This window comes from Bombus affinis, chromosome 8 (genome assembly GCF_024516045.1).
Source record: "Bombus affinis isolate iyBomAffi1 chromosome 8, iyBomAffi1.2, whole genome shotgun sequence".
NCBI classification, from domain to species: Eukaryota; Metazoa; Arthropoda; class Insecta; order Hymenoptera; family Apidae; genus Bombus; species Bombus affinis.
This window is the reverse complement of record NC_066351.1, coordinates 11756226-11774451: the sequence shown is the minus strand read 5'-3', so window position 1 is coordinate 11774451 and position 18226 is coordinate 11756226. Positions and strand designations below refer to the sequence as shown.

The window sequence follows — 18226 nt, the reverse complement described above, 5'->3', positions numbered from 1 at the left end:
TGTTCTTTTCTTCTTAATTTTTTAACACTGCGAATAGCAACTATATTATTGTATATTGCAATGTTAATTTGCAAACACCAAGCGTTTTATACGTATGCGCCTTTATGTTTACACTATCAAACAAGGATGGTGATAAATGGGAGAAACCTTCCCCTTCTCTTAATTTCCACCAATAGAATCATTTATTTGAACAGAGTACGAAAGAAATAGTAAGAAAATAATCGTGTCTGAGTCATAATAAAAGTTTGATCGAAAAATGATATCTTATTTACATTTGTTAAATCGATGTTTTGATGATTTGCATTGTACGTAGTAAAAGTATCAGTTGATAGAAAATCTTCGCATGCGCTTGACGGAACTATTCGAAAGAACAAAGCTCATCCCACAGTGAAGCGAGATTGAATAAATACAAATCGTTTAGGAATGGCAGATATTAAACAAGATCATAAAACTGAGGATACTGATAATTATGGAATAGGTAATAGTGCTGAACCAAAAAATATGCAAGAATTGACTGAGTATGTGAGTATGATATAACTCATTATTGTGATACTCTCTATCAATATTTCCATAATGTCTATTCTTGTTTATATTTTTTTGTATATTTTAGGTACAAACACTATTACAGAATATGCAAGGGAAATTTCAAACAATGTCAGATCAAATTCTTGGAAAAAATATCCTTTTTTATTAGTCGCTTAAGATGCATTTTTTTAGATAACCTCGAAAATAAAGTGTGCATCAAAGTGTATATTTTATAAGCATAATTTTTCTGTTAAGAAAATACAAATTATTACATGTGTGAAAAACAGTTTATTTAAGGGAGTTTATTTAACGTTTTCATAAATAATATTATAAATATCCTTAATACAAAATACTAGATGAAATGGGAAACAGAATAGACGATTTAGAAAAGAATATTACAGATTTGATGACACAAGCTGGTGTAGAAGGAGGTGACAAATGATTGTATTTATTATATCATTAATTTTGATATAGAAAGAAAGAGATCTTTTACATATAATATATATTATACTATACTAACAAATATTATTATACAAGAACGGTATTTGTATATTATTGGTATGAATTTTTGATCATTAAAACAATAAAATGACTTTTTTGCAATAATGTAATGGTATAATGCATATTTTATTTCCTTTCTGTTTGTAAGTAAAAATATACAATACATTTCAGTGCTAGATAAATACTAATAGATCACCCATGCTTGATCATCATAGGCATTGTTAGAAATTTTTGATATATAGGAATTGGTGGTATTGTTTTGACAATAAGTCTTGTTGAATCCTTATATCCAGAATTAGCTTGCAGTTCAATCTAGAATTGAACAAAATATTTTGGAGATAACAGATTATTTAGAATTACATAGATTTATGCCTGGTTCTCACAGGTTTCTCTTTAGTAGATTCAGACTCTGTTTCTTCTGAACTATCTCTAAATTCCTCAATCTGTACAGATTCTGAAGAGTTTGTCTTTAAGCTCGACTTTGCAGAATCCTACGAAAATAACCATTGCAGTTATAGTGTAAGCATTTGCATTGAATTATAACATATTGGTATACAATGATGATTGATTTATACTAACAATCGAGGTAGATTCGATTGCATGATTAGCTAATTTCTGAGAATTTGCGGGCGAAGACATGAAGCGACTTGCTAAATTGGTAAGTGAATAAGACTGCCGAAATGAAGTTCGCCCAACGGTAGGCAATCTCGCAATAGAATCGGGTATATGCATTACTTCACGAAATTCCTGTAATTAATCATTGCTTTAATTAATTTAAAGAGTAGAAACATATTTCTCTACTTATATTTTAGTAATTTATATGACAAGTTAATACTCAATAACTAGTGGAATAAAAAAATTACCCCATTCATGTTTCCTCTTATTAGTTGAAAGTCCTGCGAGTAAGTATCAAAAAATAATACTAATTTAAGGTAATTTCAAAACTATACAACAGATCCAACATAAATATGTGAAAAATATTTTTTTATATTAGACTATGAATATTATTTAAGCAAAAGGTGGCCTACCTCTAAATCTTTAACTTCATCGATTTCTGCAATATCCTGGTAACCCTTTGTCAGTAATTCAAGAGTTTTTGCATGAAAACTTAGTTCAATGATAATAAAATCTAAAAGTACAGTTTTCAGATCATGCAATTTCCGCTTTTCGAATGCATCGATTTGTTCTTCTAAACCTTTAACAACTCTTGAAACTTCAACAGAAGCTTTCATGAGCTCAGATTCGGCTTGAGACTATGTTGATTTTTAAGAATTTAAAATAATTGTAATTTTTTAACACTGCTTAAATGTAATTAGTTAAATGCATTGAAATTGAACGTAAGGATACAATCATCTGTCTGTTTCTAGGATTTCGTTCCCTAAGCCTATCTAGATGTCTTTTTCTTGTCAATTCTTTATCGCGTGTTGTAAATGTATTTTTTACGTCATCACGAGCGTGTTTGCAGATTGTCGCGTATTGAGAAAGTGGAGAAATTATTTTGGCATCAAATCTCTGCACTTTAGCGTCCCTAAAAATAACGAATAAAAGTTGTGATAATTTAAACAATAAAATTAATCTTTTTTATTTCTGTGATTCAACAAGAAAATACCTACCTATAATCCCCAATTACTGACAAAGTTGCAGAAAAGTTTGCTAATCCGTTAGATAATGATTGATTTATCGTTTCCGATTGAGCGTAGGTTTCGATAATTTTTGCTATTTCATCTCCTTTATCGCGTAATCTAAAAGTACGTTATATAAATTTATACACGGAAAGATAAAGTACCATAGAAGAGAAATAATCGATATGTACAAGATCAATAGAAGCTGTTGTTATGTACAAACCTGGCAGCTTTTCTTGTATATGCCGCAAATGTCGTGCATAATTCTGCAAAATGTTTCTCTACGTTGGATATTCGATCCTGTACAAACTTTGCTTCTTGTTCCCTGAATAAATGTAATAAAATTATAAATATGAATCTCAATTCAAACCGAAGTTTGTGTAAATATAAATAATTGAAAATATGTACCAAATGCTGCTTTGAGATCTTGAACGTAACATTTTGTTCTATATCATTTCGCAACTTTTTTTTTTTTATTTAAATCGATCGATCTTCATATGGAAGGTTCCATTGCTACGTCCGTATGGATACCCCACCGATAGTTTACTACTGCCAGGTGGTGCATTATCCCTACAGGTGAGGTCGACTTTTGAGTATGCATATACCCTCATCGATCTACCTGGCTTTTGTTTACCTTTAACTGTACATTTAAGTAGAATTACAAATTTTCTATATGTTTTTAGGAAGGAGAAAAGCGGAAAAATTGCTAAAAAATATCTTGTTTTTATTGTCATTATTTCTTATAAAATAGTCTTTATTACTGCAAATGAATGAGCTGCACCGCTTCCGATATGAATTCCTGTGTAATTGTAGGGCAGAAGCAGTTGTTCCGGAAATTTTACATCTTTCGTATGACCATTTCCACAATTTCCGTGTTCGTTCCAACCCCAACATAAAATTTCTCCATTCTCTAAAATGTTATAAATAAAATTTGATTTTCATCAAGTTTTTTTTTGTTGCTGTTAGTTATTATGTGTATACCAGTTAATGCAACATTATGTTCTGAGCCAGCAGAAATTCGATGCATTTTAGGAAGATTTTCGATCCGCGCAGCTTTCCAAGTTGATGCCTTTTCGAGTTTCGTAATACCTAACTGCCCATATGTATTTCGGCCCCAACCAAAAATGTTATTATCTAATAGTAAACTAACAAAGCAATCAGATTTTGAAAATATGTATGTATTGTGTTAATTAAGTTGCCAAATAGTATTACCATTTAATACAATTACATGCGACCAACCACTGTACATATTAATTGGCAATTTAAACTGAACATCCGATAGTTTTATTGGAATGAATGTTTTTGGACATGCATCTGTATTTAATCCTAATTGCCCGTATTTATTATCACCAAATGCATAAATATTTCCATCTTTCGCTACCGCGATTGTATGGTATTGACCACAACTGACGCTCTCGATGTCCGATAACGTTAAAACTATTTAAATTAATTACACAATAATCTTTATTCACATTGTGAAAACATGTTTCTCTTAATACTTTTATTCCTAAGTACGTTTACCTTCTGTAAAACTATATGCTGCATTTAAAGTTCCCTTACTATTCGAGAAGCTTAAACCTAACTGTCCTTTGCTACCTGTTCCTGCTACTAAAATTTTACAATCTTCCGTTAGTAGGACAGTGTGTCTTAAACCCATCGAAATTCCTTTAATTTTTCGACCAGTTACAACTTCGAAGGGTTCGTGTGTCCATTGGAGACTGTTCGGATGTTTTCCTAATTGACCGAAACGATTCGAGCCCCACAGGAGTAAAGTGCCTTCTACTGTTAATGCAGCGGAACAATCCCAGCCGCACGCTATATCCACGATAACCTTGTTCTTTAATTTTTCATTTAATTCTCGAAATGATAAAATACTATCCTTCGTCGGAAAGCCTACTTGTCCTTTATTGTTCCAACCGCAAGAATAAACGCGACCAGAATCATCTAAAATTAACGTGTGACCAGCACCGCCAACTATTTTTTTTATTTTTTTCGGTTCTAGGGAGCACTTTGATAAATCAACTTCACATGGTAAAACACACTCTTCCGACTCAATTCCTTGTCCAAGTTGGCCGTGAGAATTAGCACCCTATAATAAGTATTAGTTTCGTTTGATTTCAATATTTTTGTTTAAAATATTCCCGCTCGTAAGTATGATTTCCGTTCAAATCTTGTTTTATCGATCGTAAATAATATTTTCTAATAGCACAAATGCACGCGTACAATATCTTATTTTAGAAATATCAGATCATATTGATATTATTATTCATGAAAATAATACTTGAATATGTGAATGTAGAAAAAGTAATATTTTCTATGAATATAAGACAGAGTCCTACTTATATTTAAAATGAAACCATTATGAACACATGCGATAAAAATAAGTTATTACATTACCCACGATATTAAGGAATAGGACATTGCTATAATTATATCTGAAAATTGTTACTTATTATTATATTAAAACACCCAACCAAAAAATTAATAAAGTAAAAAATAGATAATTGTACACTGAAGCACAGATAAAACATAAAATAGACCTAACATTTTGTGAAATTTTGTGTCATAAGTCATAGGTACTGAAGTTCGAGTTTTTCTCTGCCCTCTACAATTTAAAGCAGTAAATTAATGAATTATATTCAGCATATCTCGTGTATATGTACATTAGATCGGTAAGGTTGAAGATAATACTAATGTGGTAAGTGAGTGTGTTAGCTGATAAAAGATTGTAATTGCGTAAATGATCTACACTATGTCTCGTCTATGACTGAATGTATTTTCATCATACGATGAAAGGAAACCTATACGATATAGGTGGCGGCAAAACCTAAAGCGTACAGATTTCTTGTTTAACTTATTAGTTTTGTTTATACAAACATGAATTCTTTCCATAATATGTACAAAATCATTTCTTAATAAATTTTGCTAATTATAACATTGGGTAAAGTACTGATGGAACATATACAATGGAAGAATCGATAAAGTTTGATATTAAGGAGGTTAAAACCGATCTTTTGCGCGCGATAAATGAATGTTCCCAACGCGGATTATTACATACCACAAAATGGTATGTACAGTTCTTGATATAAATTTAAGTAAGATTTTTATTCCATTACTATGGAAAGGATAAAAAATATGTTATCTTTATAGGCTAGCAGAATTAAGTTATTCCTTGAAAGATGTTAAATTAAATATACATGACACTACTGTTGACTTGTATTTATCAGAGCCAAGCGAAGAGGAAGACACGTATATTTTAGCAAAAACTTATTTTGATTTGAAAGAATATGATAGAGCTGCTTATTTTACCGAGCAATGTAAAACATCAAAAGTTCGATTTTTACATCTGTATTCTCGCTATTTATCAGGTGAAAAGAAAAAAATAGATGACATGACAGTGGTGCCTCCAGATCCTTTGAAAAACGAAAGTTTAAGATTGTTATGTGCTGACTTAAGAAAAGATCACCTGGCAAATAAACTTGATGGTTTTAGTCTTTATCTTTTTGGTGTAACTTTAAAAAAATTACAACTTACCAGGGAAGCCATGGATGTGTTGGTTGATGCAACGCATAAGCAACCCATGCATTGGGGATCTTGGTTAGAATTAGCTTCTTTAATCACTGACAGGGAGAAGCTTGAAAATTTGTGCTTACCTAATCATTGGATGAAGCATTTTTTTATGGCTCATATGTATTTAGAACTGCAATTAATAGATGAAGGTTTAGCATTATATTACGAATTACAATCAATGGGGTTTGCAAAAAATGGTTACGTACTTGCTCAAACTGCAATGACTGTAAACTACAGAAGAGGTAAATCAACTTCTCAATCAAATTGTTAATAAGGACTTTAACTATTATGGCCTGTTACATTATAATATTATCATTTTAGATGTTGATAATGCTATAGAAACATTTAAGAGGATAATAAAAGCAGATCCTTATTGTTTAGACAATATGGATACATATTCTAATATCCTCTATGTGAAAGAAATGAAAGTTGAACTGGCATATTTAGCTCACAGAGCAACAGAAATTGATAAATACAGGTTAGAAACATGTTGTATAGTAGGTAAGTTTAGCGTATCTTAATATAAAAATGTTATAGATTTTCTAGTTTGCTGTTTAATTAAAGCAGTATCTTTTAGGAAATTATTATAGTTTAAGAGGAGATCATCAAAAAGCATCGATGTATTTCCATAGAGCATTAAAATTAAATCCACAATATCTTTCTGCTTGGACATTACTTGGTCATGAGTTTATGGAAATGAGAAATACCAATGGTGCTATTCATAGCTATAGACAAGCTATTGGTATGTATTATCTGTATGTACGTATAAAATGAAATACGAGCATCTATTTATTTTCCCATTTTTTTATGTAGAAGTCAATAAGCGGGATTACAGAGCATGGTACGGTTTGGGTCAGACATATGAAATTTTAAAAATGCCGTTCTACGCACTGTATTATTATAAACAGGCTCAATTACTAAGGCCACATGATAGTAGAATGGTACAGGCATTAGGAGAAGCATACGAAAAACAAAATAAAATACAAGACGCGTTAAAATGTTATTATAAAGCATGCAATGTTGGTGATATCGAAGGAATGGCGTTGTTGAAATTAGCCACGTACGTGTTAAAGTTCAACGTTCTTTATTACGAAATGTGTGAAAATTGAAATATGCTTTAATACACTGTAGGTTATATGAAAAATTAGGTGAACATGATCATGCAGCAGCAGCATATACGGATTTTGTGATGGATGAATTTATAAATGCAGATAGAACTGACTTAAGCCATGCATACAAATATTTAACGCAGTATCATTTAAAACGAGAACAGTTGGACCATGCTAATCATTATGCTCAGAAATGTTTGCAATTTGACGAGACAAAAGAAGAAGCTAAAGCATTACTAAGAACGATTGCACAAAAGAGGGGAAAATTTGAACATTCGATGGTGGTAATGATAGAATATTTATGATATTTTATATTCATTCAGTGTTAACAAATTTTTAATATTGTATCTATTACAGGTGGAAGATATGAATGAGACAGACCCGGTTATCGAACAAGGGGAAAGAGCAGATGCTACACCAGGAAGTCAGTTATCGCCGATGAATTTGTCATTTATGCCTACGCCGTAAGATACAGAGAAAGATATATATTTTTTAATTCTCTAAGTTTACTTAAACTTTCAGTTTACATGTTGTATATATTTTTAATAAATATTGTACGATTAAATCATCGACCTTTTTCATAATAAATTTTCATTTATTGTATAATTTTCATATAAACATACAAATTTTCTTGTGACAAGAGTATCACAGATGGCAATTATTTAGAATATTATAATTATTCTACAATTATATTTAATACAAGATGTTTTATAAATTTCTGTAAGTAGGTAGTTCCACAAATTCGGGATAATCACAATAAGTCCTATAGGTCGGGGCTGTACTGGCTGTACAACGGTCACTAGTTGGTATGAGAATTCGAGTCATAGACATTTGTTGAGGCCTCATTAAATGTTCGGGATTAGGAATATCAAGCGTTAGCGGTGGATATTGTGGTATATTAGAAAAACCAGGAGGAGGAACATGAGTGGGTGTTTTGAAGGTATTTATGCTGTCGGATAATTTTTTGGAACTTGGCTCCGCTGCGGTATTGATATTAGGGAGTTCAAATATGCGTTCATCGAAAATAAGATCTTTCGATGTAGGCGATATAACGTACGACGAAATTAGTTGTCGTGCGAGTGCCAACATTTTCTCGTCCATTATTTCATCGTCTGCTACATATTCATTGTTTGCTGCCAATTTCTGGTTCATATTTCTATCCTGGAGAGAGAAAATTAATATCATGTCAGGACATTTAGTTTATATGATAGAATGATTATAAGGGAAATCAAATAGTATTGTAATTTTACCTGAGATTCGTAAAATCGTTGTTCAGGCCACATCGTTCCGACTGAAACCATTTTAACATCGTTATGCGTCGGAAAGATGCTATCTGTTTGCGTACCCTTTTCTTCATACTTCAGATTATTTTGTTTTGATTCTTTATTTCCCAAGGGTACTCTTGAATAATACGATTTATATTTAGTCGGACCATGTCGTCGGAAACTGTGTTTTTCTTGTGTTTTCTTTATGTTTCTCTGTTCCGTGTACTTTTCTTTTTTCTTTTTATCAAATGTAAGCTTTTTCTTTTCATTAGTAGGAGCAAATTTGATGGATAGTTCCTTCTTTTGTTCTATTTCGTTCTTTTTTAACCCAGGTTTAATTAGGGAATTATTAGAAAATTTTCTGTTTTCTCCATTATAAAAGAAATCAGTTCGTTTAGATTTTCTGTATTTGTAGGATGCGGAAGATCTAGGAAACGAAAATGACGAATGCATGTTATCGGAAGAAGTGGATTTTTTACTATAGATTCCTGCAATTCCTTTATTCCCGGAGAAATTGCTGCGTTGTTTTGGAATATGCGATTTCGGAAATTTATTTTGAACATTACTTCGCTCATTTGCAAGCGGTTCGTTATCTTGAGATATATTTATCAGGAACTGCGTTTTGTTAAAACTATGTTCCCCAATTGATATATCCATAGGCATTTTCAAAACAGCGTACAATATACAGCTGTCGATGTTCAATGGCATATTTTTTGCCGTCACATTACTACCGTCGCTCGATTGATTTCCGGAAGAATCAGAAGCTTCCTCGGCATTTTGAGGTTTTCTTAACCGTCTGCCGTTCGAATAGTTGTTTCGTCTTCTGCATTTCTGATTTATTTTCTTCCGTCTGTCCTCGTGATCTTCGTCATGATTTTCGTCGTGATCTTCGTCGTGATCTTCGTCATGATCTTCATCGTGATCTTCATCGTGATCTTCATCGTGATCTTCATCGTGATCTTTGTCATGATCTTTGTCATGATCTTTGTCATGATCTTTGTCATGATCTTTGTCATGATCTTTGTCATGATCTTCGTCGTGATCTTCGTCATGATCTTCGTCGTGATCTTCGTCATGATCTTCGTCATGATCTTCGTCATGATCATCGTCATGATCGTCGTCATGATCTTCGTCGTGACCTTCGTCGTGATCTTCGTCGTGACCTTCGTCATGATCTTCGTCATGATCTTCGTCATGATCTTCGTCATGATCTTCGTCATTATCTTCGTCATTATCTTCGTCGTGATCTTCGTCATGATCTTCGTCATGATCTTCGTCATGATCTTCGTCATGATCTTCGTCATGATCTTCGTCATGATCTTCGTTGTATGGTTTGTCATGTTTTGCCTTTATGTGTTCCTTGGAACCAAAAAACCTCGAAGAAATTGCGTTAAATAAATAGGTGCTCAAAAGATATAAGACGTATTTGATGATACTATCTATGACAGCATATTTCAACGAACTTAAATATTCCGTTGATGTCATGATCATGTTTTCTTCCGTTAATGTTGAATCTTTTGTTGATGCTTGTTGAAGATTTTGGTCACTGGTTTGTGACCATAGATTTTGTTGATTCCATTACACTCATTACAGTTTGCTGTGAAAATGATAAAACCGTGCTAACTCATATGATTTATTAGAATTACTTGTTAAATATGTTGAGCAAATTCTATAATGTTACAAATACGTGTTTTATGATAATGCGTGCAATAGGAGAAAACACTTGATGTGTACCCAAACATTGACGTGTGTAAGCGCAAAACTATAAAATGTTGATCATTAAACTGTGCATAGATATTAAAAGTCAGTCGCGTGATGAAATACAATTGGTGAATTTCGCTCGAACTTTGCGCGAGATAATCTTGTCGAAATTGAGCATTTCTTCAAGCATCAAAGGAATTTATCATTACGTAAATATTGTTAAAATTTAGATAATTTGAAACATAATTAGTATTGGTTTATCTACAAAATGACGTCACGATGTACCAGACACCGTTCGTTACCTTACTGTCTCAAGCAACAAATATCTTAATTAATGAAATTACTTCTACTTAATTCTTCAAGAAAATAATATTGCACAGACAGATACTAATACATTTGACTTTTTTTTCTTTCCCACTTCTTTTATGAAAATAGTACTTACCTTATCAATATCACAGCACTGACGTTCGTCTCTTCGTACACATGTGTTTTTATTTTCCTTTAATATGATAACTGTCACTGTATCGTTTTCTTCTTGCTATGTTCTTGCGTCACTATTGGAAAAATTATCGTTTCAAATTTTTCTTGACTCTGAGATAGATGCTAAGTCTTCACTACACCTGAGAAACTTCAAATGAACTGGAAAATCAAGGCGCGAATTTATACACCAAGGGAATACCGGTATTCTGCTTCCTGATTGGTCGACCAATCGGTTGGCCAGGAGAATATTTGTAGAAAAATTAAAATTCGGGGGCAATTATCCCTTGCTAAGTCACAATTGTAATATTTGTACTCCTCTGCTTTCAGGTCAATTCGCTCCCCTCGATACCTTACCGTTTATTATTAAACACTTTAAGCAGACCGAGCTCTATCTACATTTTAAAACACAGATTAGGAAAATTTATTAAATTTGTTTAGTACTATTTACTATGAGCAGATCTCCCGTTAGGTAGAGGTGACAAATATAACTAGAATAAAAGAAAACTCATATTTACAGGCCTGTTTGGGTCTTTTGAAAGTTTAGGATCGAGGGCTGAGGATTAAGAGTAAAATTAAATATAATAAACTTGTTCTCAAAAGATTTACAGTTAATTTTACCCTCTCAGGTATTTGATCCTTCGACGACGAAATTACTGCCATGGCAAGAGGTTTGTATTTCCTTAAACGTAAAGAAGATAAATTTGAAAATGTAATTTTACGAAATTATTTAAAATAATTCTACCGCTCTAAATATTCGACAATTTCAGTATCAGCTTACAACGCGATCCGTAATCATTAATCGCCGATCGTATATTCCATCTTATTATTTTCTTTTTTCATTTATTTATATTATTTTTTTATTTGGTATTATCATTTTTCAACTCCGTCTTCTGGAGTACTCTTTCAATATGTAACATATACAAAAGAATATTCTTTGCAACTAATTACGAATAAATATTATTATTATTATTTGTTACGTTCGGGGACTGTCTAATATATAAGTTGTCTAAATATCTTATAAATCAGATTCCATCCCTCGGTCAAGACAGCTATAAGCTGTGCAAATATAATTAATGGGACGGCAATAATCCTAAGGAACAGTCATAAAATGAAGCATTTTCGCTTTACCTTCAAGGTTCTTAATTATTACAAAATATCTTTCAAGTCGAGACGTTCCTTAGGGTTATTGTTCAATCAGGTATAGAATGGGATAAGCATGTTTTTCTAAAGCGACCGATACTTCTTTATAGTTTTCCTTTATGACAGCATTGTGTCCGAACTCGATTGAGTTTTAATTCTTTGACCAGTCACTATTTTGACTGGTTTTCCGTTCATTGATGAATCATCATATTTATATGTATTGCGTACTCCGTTCCGTCAATTTTTTTAGTTATATTCTCTTCGTCATTATCTGAACTTGTTACGTACATTGTTGTTATTATTAATTTTGCGTTTGATGAATGTGATGAAAACAAATTAGAAGATAAATTAGATTTTGCCGAAGATTACAGCCTTAAAATCTTGATGTTTTTCAAATTATTTTTTAAGCGGTTACTTTATGGAACTACTACTATAATTTTATTACGTGAGATACGTAAAGGTAGAACTTTAACAATTACGGAATACTGTTATAGGATACAAACTCACGCAAGCATATAGACACGCGAGAATGTACGCACGCATACTTGAATGCATGCATGAATGTGTCTGCACGCACGCGAAAATTAATGGTTGTGCACACCTATACACTTGAATGTATGTATGCACGCAACACAAAAACACGCACTCTTCATTGCTGCTTTGATATAATTTAACTATGCTTATGTATCATTATTTAAATATGATTATTACGTTTATCTTGTAATAAAATTTCAATAAAAATATTTTTGCCATATGTAATAAATTATTTTTAAAAATACTGTGTCTAAAATTTATTCTTTTTATACATAGAATATTGGCCATTTTACATACAAATAAATCATAGAAAATGTATAGCGTTTCGAAGAATGTTTCTAAGCTCGCGCGCAATTCAATAGAGCATGGCGGCCATATTGACTGTGTTCTCTCAACCCAGTACCAAGGATGTTTGCGCGTACCTGGCACGAATGCTGTTACATCGCAATCCTCGTCGTCAACGTCGTCGCTGTCGTTGTCGTTGCTATTTTTATTATCGTCGTCAACATTACTCCTGTCTTTGAATAGTAATAGTCATTGACGTGCAGAGATATCGAATAGTTCAGGACGCGGTGATAACATTTTGACAGAATTGATACTTTTTGTTCGCGAGATGTCAAATCAAATATGTCTAAAATGGAACAGTTTTTTAAACAACATAGCAACGAGTTTCGAAAGTCTCTGGGAAGAGGAAGGTTTAGTAGATGTGACATTGGCAAGTGATGGACAGTGTCTTACTGCACATAAAGTGATTCTCTCAGCAAGTAGTCCATTCTTTAAAAAAGTTTTCCAGGTTAGTTTTCTATATTCTTTACTTCACATTTATGATTTCGTTAACGTTTTGGCAGTCGTCTTATCGTTGAGTAAAATTCTTTGTTAATCTATTTAATCAATAAGATGTAACGAAAAAATTCTTTAAACAATAATGCACAACGTTTGAGGTTATCGTATCTTGAACAATACGAATTTTATTTCGAACTTGTCTTGGTTAATTGTCACATGAATTTTACCAATGATCGTATTACAGTTTAATAAAAATATTACTTTTTTGATCTTTTTTTGCATTATAGACAAATCCTTGTCAACATCCAGTCATAATACTTCAAGATGTGCACTTTAGCGAACTAGAAGCCTTACTTATATTTATATATAAAGGAGAAGTAAATATCGAGCAAAAAAATTTGCCAGCGCTTTTAAAAGCTGCAGAGACACTGCAAATTCGTGGTCTTTCGGGAGGGGATATATTTGCTAAGGAATCTTATAAAAGATTAGTGGAGTTGGAACAAGCGGTGGAAGAAGGAGCAGCTACTGCCAAGGAAGAAACTCCAAAAAAAAAACAAAAATTAAACAAACATCAGAATTCTATATTAGAATCAGCACTGACACCTAAAGTATCGCAAGTAGAGAGCACGGATGAATCTACTACCAGTGAACAGAGTGGCAAAGAGGGAGATTATTTATTGCAGAAAAATATGCAAAATCCGATATATCATCGTTTAGAAATGAAGGTTAGTTGTATATTATACTAATAATATTTTTTAAGCAGTAATGACTAATCGAATATATGAAATAAAGTTGAATGGATTGTATTTCAGATAGAACCATTAGAAACTGTGCTAGAAGATTCTCAAAAACAATCTGCAACGGACAAGGATCCGACAGAAAGGTTAGACACAGGGCAACTCGTTGGGAGTCAAGGTTAGTAGTATACATATGTGAAATTACGATATCGCTTTATAGACAATAGTAGAAGACATAATCATATGCATGTTATTTTAAGAATATATTATATTTATCTTGCACAATTTGTGTATATTTTGATATTATATATGTCTGTGTATTTTATAATTGCATTCAATCTCATATTTCATGGTAAACTGTATGATATGTGTACAAATTTTATAAATTAGAGAAGAATAGGGCAATGTATACATTTCAATGCGTACGTGTTGGTAAAATTCAGTTCATAAATCGATTCATTATGGTTAATATTGGAAAATGTATGTTAGGGTGTATGATAGAATTTATAATTTGATTGATAAAAATTTCATATTGTGTATGTTCGAGTATCTCATTCAAATTAGGTGCATACTCGTTTTCGATGCTTTTTCAAATCGTTGAGTTAGCTTTGATCGTCACTTCTGCTTTATTATCCACATTGGTGTGACACGTATTTCTTTCATTTCTTTTTATTTCGTTCGATGTTACAAGCAAACTCATAGTGGAAATGGGAACGTGTGTAGATAGTAAATAAATACACATATGCGTAAATAAAAATTGTACGATCGGAGAAACTAGAGGTCAAGGCGTAGATAACGTCAAGTTATCTATTTCAACAGGTGACTAAACGAAAGAGAGGAGAAAGAAATAATTGAATGGTCTCGTTTATTAGTATATTTACGTAGTTTATTACGAAAAGTCCTGGCTTCTAGTACTCAAAAACGTCATCTAGATCTTGTTCTACGTTTACGCGTAAAACTATCTGTGTATGCGTGACGGAGAAGACAAATGGAATGATACGCGATCGATCGTTTAACGCGACATTAACGAACCTGGTCGAATTTGCTTGATTGTTCGGTACGCTGCAATTCACGCGTCAGGGGGATCCGTGTCTAAAGCAGGCTGTGCTCTGATGTGTGTGGCAGGGTCTGGGAACAGCCCTGCTGAAGACATTTCCGGTTTATCTGGGTTATCCGGCCTAACTGGATTCTCGGACGTGAAGCCACTGCTATACGCGTATCAGCAACTACCTTACGCCGATCTTCTGCCGAGTCCGGAGATAATCTCAACGTGGGCATCCTCTCGACCGATGGATCATTTGGCCTGTGACCTTATGAAGATCCTTTTTACCCCGGAGGAGAGGATTCTCTGTAACGTAAATGGCAAGATGGGAAAACAGCAGTTCGATAGTAACAAAATACATTTGATAAGAGAAGTTTTGCTGCACTTTAGTGGTATTGCACCTAATAGCGTGGAATGGGAGGAAACTTGGAAAAATTGCGTAACTAAAATCGATACTAGCAATAGGGGTTTGAAGAGGTATCTATTCCAAAGGCGGTCGGTTTACACTCAATGACTAGGGCGTTTCAGGTCAGGGGTAAAACGGAAACGTTTTCACTGGCTAGAATGAAGTGTTTCCATCACTGATTCGTCGTTTCGATTGTCTAAGATCATCTAGGATCATCTTAGATCGCCTCGAACGTTTCCATATCCTTTCTTTTTAAAGAAGGATGCGAGTAGGTGGAGCGAGAAAATTGACACGAAAAAGTAGAATGTGTTCAAAGAAAGAGTAGAGGAACGGGAAGCATTCTAGGCATGGTCCAACTATTTATATATATGCTTCACGTTTGTTTTCACGAGGCAAATGATCGAGTAATTTTACATTAATTCTATTTTTTACCATTGTCTTTCGTTCTGATAACGATCACGCAACGCGTGCTCCGGAGACTTGTTTCACGGCTGAGGAAGTCGATCGTTCCATTTTTTGATTCCTTTGATTCTCTTTTTCTTTGTACCTTGTATCTCGTACGTTGTGCAACGCAACATTCCTTCCAATTCTCCATTTACAATGTTCACGCAGATGTGCACTCTCGCTGTAGACGATCTACATAACACGATATTAATAGTAATCGCGTCGTGTCGTAAGCACCCCGCAGAGTTTTTTACGCTCAAAGACGCGACAACTAAGATCACATTTGTTACTGTACGCGCGTAGATGGATACATAGGTGAAGGAGCTTACGTTTACCTTCGTACACACTATATACGCGTGCGTGCATAATTGCGCTTCGCATTATTGACGACTTTAAAAAAGACGAATACGTCGAAACTATTACGATGGAAGTAGTAATATAAGATATGCTTTTACGATGTTTAAGGCGTTTAATATGCCGTGACGAAACTTCACGCAAACGATTCGCAGCTATCGATAGCACACAATCTTATTCTATCGTTTATTTTGAATCAAACGAACACATAAATCTGGTTTTCCCATTTATTTGTTATCTTTCTGTTTTTTTCTCGTTTGATCTTGAGAAGGTACGAAATGCTTCGAGTTGACTGTTATTTAAATCTATGCGATTGTAGACAAAATACACACATACACGAAAACGACTGGTTGCAAATAAACCTATTTTACATTTTTAATTGTCTCGTCATTTCCCGATACTCCTGTTTTCCTCTGTACATGCATATATTATATGTACGGATAATTAGATTTTCTACTTGGTGTCTTTCTTGGATAATTTGCGCGTTTAAATGTACATTCGCAAAGACTTGGAGAAGAATAAACTAATTGTAAGAAGAACGAACGTTGGACATACTATGAGTTAATTCATCGCATCCTTAATCCATTCGAAGATTATCCATTTCCCAAAGAAAGAGAAAAGAGAGATCCTAGATGAACCGACAAGATCCTTTTTCGAATTCCTTTCAATTGGTTCCGTTGACTGACGAAGACAGACAAATATCTCGAATTGAGTGAAGAAAATTTGAAGTCGCGGACTGGAATTACTTGCAGGATCATCGAAGCCGAATGTAACTGTAATCGCCGACGCACGAGAGACTTCGACTCCTTCGTCCGAGCCAGAAACGCGCGCGAGATTTCCCATTGACCTTGATCGAACTCCACCTTGGAATACTTATCGACACTCGGACGAACTTCACTTGCCGAATCATTTGTATTCGGAATCGATGCCCGATCAACAGGAATCTACATCAAACATTCTCGTGGAACGAGACGCAAGAGTTCTACATTCCGTATTTCCAACTTGCCCCGGGACCGCTGGCAATTCAGAATTTCCCGAAAAGACCGTCAATGGCGTCACAGCGTATCCACCATTTCCGTGTCCGTTCTGTGATAGAGCGTACACGAGTTGGGGTTTTCGTCGAAGGCACATCAAAGCCGTGCACACGATTTCGCCATCCTTAAACTGCAAATGGTGTTTACAGGTGCGTATGTAGATAGCGACTATAATATCCGATAAGGTATGAGGTAAATGCAATGATTTTTAGGTTCTTCCTACGCATGCGGCTTGGAGACGTCACGTAATATTAGCGCATAATCTGTCTGCGAGCGACGCACATAATGGGCTCCTAATTTTAGAGGAAGCGCACATGGTTTTACAAATTGCGCGTCCTACCAGGTTAGATACTTTAGTTAACATAATTAAACAAAATTCCCAACAGAATAGCAATCCCGAGAATTCCCAGTCGGACAAAGATTGAATTGAAAAATTGGATCGTGATATATCGACCTACCCGAGCCGTTTATACTCGAAATCGTTTACTCGTAGTGGAAACTTTGCTATCGATGGACGTTTTTGAAAGTTACGCTGTACAGGATTACGCGATAGAACATTGTTTAAGTTATTCTCGTTCGTAGAAAATACGTCAATGAACCAAATTTTCCACAAATGCCTAATCGTTTTTTTTATATACGTATATTTTCGTTGTATATATCGCTTTTATAGTCGTTATCAATGGCCAGTATCACGCTGTTGAGCGTGAGATATTTTTATTGTTGTATTAATTAAATTTTTGTAAAAAAGCAAATAAATATTTAATATTTAATGTATGATAAAGTATTATGAGCTGCTGTATTGCGTTTACTTTAAGGAAACGAGACACAAGCGTATGGCTTAAAAAATCAAATCGTTATGTTGTATTAATTAAATTTTTGTAAAAAAGCAAATAAATATTTAATATTTAATGTATGATAAAGTATTATGAGCTGTTGTATTGCGTTTACTTTAAGGAAACGAGACACAAGTGTATGGCTT

At 33.7% G+C, this 18226-nt stretch overlaps 6 protein-coding genes across 22 annotated transcripts; 3 read left to right on the top strand and 3 right to left on the bottom strand.

Moving 5' to 3' along the window:
• The first annotated feature begins 157 nt into the window (after window positions 1–157).
• Window positions 158–1131, top strand: LOC126919190 (heat shock factor-binding protein 1). The gene is made up of 3 exons (XM_050727998.1): window positions 158–522; window positions 611–677; window positions 879–1131. Exons 1-3 carry the CDS (start codon window positions 424–426, stop codon window positions 965–967), a joined length of 255 nt encoding a protein of 84 aa, XP_050583955.1. The 5' UTR covers window positions 158–423; the 3' UTR covers window positions 968–1131.
• A 2-nt stretch (window positions 1132–1133) lies between these two features.
• On the bottom strand, window positions 1134–3197 carry LOC126919183 (CBY1-interacting BAR domain-containing protein 1-A). 3 transcript variants are annotated; one of them, XM_050727982.1, is made up of 9 exons: window positions 3057–3197; window positions 2872–2973; window positions 2640–2768; window positions 2374–2554; window positions 2055–2279; window positions 1890–1922; window positions 1606–1773; window positions 1410–1517; window positions 1134–1338 (listed from the first exon to the last, which is right to left on the bottom strand). In XM_050727982.1, exons 1-9 carry the CDS (start codon window positions 3086–3088, stop codon window positions 1219–1221), a joined length of 1098 nt encoding a protein of 365 aa, XP_050583939.1. In that variant the 5' UTR covers window positions 3089–3197; the 3' UTR covers window positions 1134–1218. The 3 variants fall into 3 exon arrangements, with proteins under 3 accessions (XP_050583939.1, XP_050583942.1, XP_050583940.1); XM_050727985.1 differs by having other exon boundaries at window positions 1134–1517; XM_050727983.1 differs by lacking the exon at window positions 1890–1922.
• On the bottom strand, window positions 3056–5247 carry LOC126919181 (secretion-regulating guanine nucleotide exchange factor). 4 transcript variants are annotated; one of them, XM_050727969.1, is made up of 7 exons: window positions 5046–5246; window positions 4170–4737; window positions 3861–4085; window positions 3630–3782; window positions 3410–3558; window positions 3283–3317; window positions 3056–3218 (listed from the first exon to the last, which is right to left on the bottom strand). In XM_050727969.1, exons 1-6 carry the CDS (start codon window positions 5067–5069, stop codon window positions 3297–3299), a joined length of 1140 nt encoding a protein of 379 aa, XP_050583926.1. In that variant the 5' UTR covers window positions 5070–5246; the 3' UTR covers window positions 3056–3218; window positions 3283–3296. The 4 variants fall into 4 exon arrangements, with proteins under 4 accessions (XP_050583926.1, XP_050583925.1, XP_050583924.1 ...); XM_050727968.1 differs by having other exon boundaries at window positions 3056–3317; window positions 5046–5247; XM_050727967.1 differs by having other exon boundaries at window positions 3056–3288.
• A 103-nt stretch (window positions 5248–5350) lies between these two features.
• On the top strand, window positions 5351–7892 carry LOC126919173 (cell division cycle protein 23 homolog). Of its 3 annotated transcripts, none has more exons than XM_050727950.1 (7): window positions 5353–5715; window positions 5799–6460; window positions 6540–6719; window positions 6796–6960; window positions 7032–7278; window positions 7350–7608; window positions 7685–7892. In XM_050727950.1, exons 1-7 carry the CDS (start codon window positions 5615–5617, stop codon window positions 7793–7795), a joined length of 1725 nt encoding a protein of 574 aa, XP_050583907.1. In that variant the 5' UTR covers window positions 5353–5614; the 3' UTR covers window positions 7796–7892. The 3 variants fall into 3 exon arrangements, with proteins under 3 accessions (XP_050583908.1, XP_050583907.1, XP_050583906.1); XM_050727949.1 differs by having other exon boundaries at window positions 5360–5715; window positions 7350–7611; XM_050727951.1 differs by lacking the exon at window positions 7685–7892 and having other exon boundaries at window positions 5351–5715; window positions 7367–7570.
• A 15-nt stretch (window positions 7893–7907) lies between these two features.
• Window positions 7908–11750, bottom strand: LOC126919169 (uncharacterized protein DDB_G0283697). Of its 9 annotated transcripts, none has more exons than XM_050727934.1 (4): window positions 10736–11750; window positions 9732–10189; window positions 8578–9683; window positions 7908–8488 (listed from the first exon to the last, which is right to left on the bottom strand). In XM_050727934.1, the coding sequence occupies exons 2-4, from the start codon at window positions 10081–10083 to the stop codon at window positions 8036–8038; spliced, it is 1911 nt and encodes a 636-aa protein (XP_050583891.1). In that variant the 5' UTR covers window positions 10084–10189; window positions 10736–11750; the 3' UTR covers window positions 7908–8035. The 9 variants fall into 9 exon arrangements, with proteins under 9 accessions (XP_050583891.1, XP_050583894.1, XP_050583897.1 ...); XM_050727937.1 differs by having other exon boundaries at window positions 8578–9671; XM_050727940.1 differs by having other exon boundaries at window positions 8578–9635.
• Window positions 11751–12822: 1072 nt separating this feature from the next.
• LOC126919176 (modifier of mdg4-like) lies at window positions 12823–18031 on the top strand. 2 transcript variants are annotated; one of them, XM_050727956.1, is made up of 5 exons: window positions 12823–13240; window positions 13518–13955; window positions 14043–14145; window positions 16966–17396; window positions 17460–18031. In XM_050727956.1, exons 1-5 carry the CDS (start codon window positions 13061–13063, stop codon window positions 17670–17672), a joined length of 1365 nt encoding a protein of 454 aa, XP_050583913.1. In that variant the 5' UTR covers window positions 12823–13060; the 3' UTR covers window positions 17673–18031. The 2 variants fall into 2 exon arrangements, with proteins under 2 accessions (XP_050583913.1, XP_050583914.1); XM_050727957.1 differs by lacking the exons at window positions 16966–17396; window positions 17460–18031 and adding an exon at window positions 15093–16592.
• Window positions 18032–18226: the final 195 nt, after the last annotated feature.

Coding starts and splice junctions, on each gene's coding strand:
- LOC126919190 (XM_050727998.1), top strand. CDS start 424: ATGGCAGATATTAAACAAGATCATAAAACTGAGGATACTGATAATTAT. Junction 523..610: donor TGCAAGAATTGACTGAGTAT/GTGAGTATGATA, acceptor TGTATATTTTAG/GTACAAACACTATTACAGAA. Junction 678..878: donor AGATCAAATTCTTGGAAAAA/ATATCCTTTTTT, acceptor AATACAAAATAC/TAGATGAAATGGGAAACAGA.
- LOC126919183 (XM_050727982.1), bottom strand. CDS start 3,088: ATGTTACGTTCAAGATCTCAAAGCAGCATTTG. Junction 1,923..2,054: donor ATGAAGTTAAAGATTTAGAG/GTAGGCCACCTT, acceptor ACTTACTCGCAG/GACTTTCAACTAATAAGAGG. Junction 1,339..1,409: donor AATCTACTAAAGAGAAACCT/GTGAGAACCAGG, acceptor GTTCAATTCTAG/ATTGAACTGCAAGCTAATTC.
- LOC126919181 (XM_050727967.1), bottom strand. CDS start 5,069: ATGTCCTATTCCTTAATATCGTGG. Junction 4,738..5,045: donor CCTATTCCTTAATATCGTGG/GTAATGTAATAA, acceptor TACTTATTATAG/GGTGCTAATTCTCACGGCCA. Junction 3,783..3,860: donor GCATGTAATTGTATTAAATG/GTAATACTATTT, acceptor GTTTACTATTAG/ATAATAACATTTTTGGTTGG.
- LOC126919173 (XM_050727949.1), top strand. CDS start 5,615: ATGGAAGAATCGATAAAGTTTGATATTAAGGAGGTTAAAACCGATCTT. Junction 5,716..5,798: donor TTATTACATACCACAAAATG/GTATGTACAGTT, acceptor TTATCTTTATAG/GCTAGCAGAATTAAGTTATT. Junction 6,961..7,031: donor TAGCTATAGACAAGCTATTG/GTATGTATTATC, acceptor TTTTTTATGTAG/AAGTCAATAAGCGGGATTAC.
- LOC126919169 (XM_050727934.1), bottom strand. CDS start 10,083: ATGATCATGACATCAACGGAATATTTAAGTTCGTTGAAATATGCTGTC. Junction 9,684..9,731: donor CGACGAAGATCACGACGAAG/GTCACGACGAAG, acceptor ATCATGACGAAG/ATCATGACGAAGATCATGAC. Junction 8,489..8,577: donor AACGATTTTACGAATCTCAG/GTAAAATTACAA, acceptor TTCTCTCTCCAG/GATAGAAATATGAACCAGAA.
- LOC126919176 (XM_050727956.1), top strand. CDS start 13,061: ATGTCAAATCAAATATGTCTAAAATGGAACAGTTTTTTAAACAACATA. Junction 14,146..16,965: donor GCAACTCGTTGGGAGTCAAG/GTTAGTAGTATA, acceptor AATTACTTGCAG/GATCATCGAAGCCGAATGTA. Junction 17,397..17,459: donor ACTGCAAATGGTGTTTACAG/GTGCGTATGTAG, acceptor AATGATTTTTAG/GTTCTTCCTACGCATGCGGC.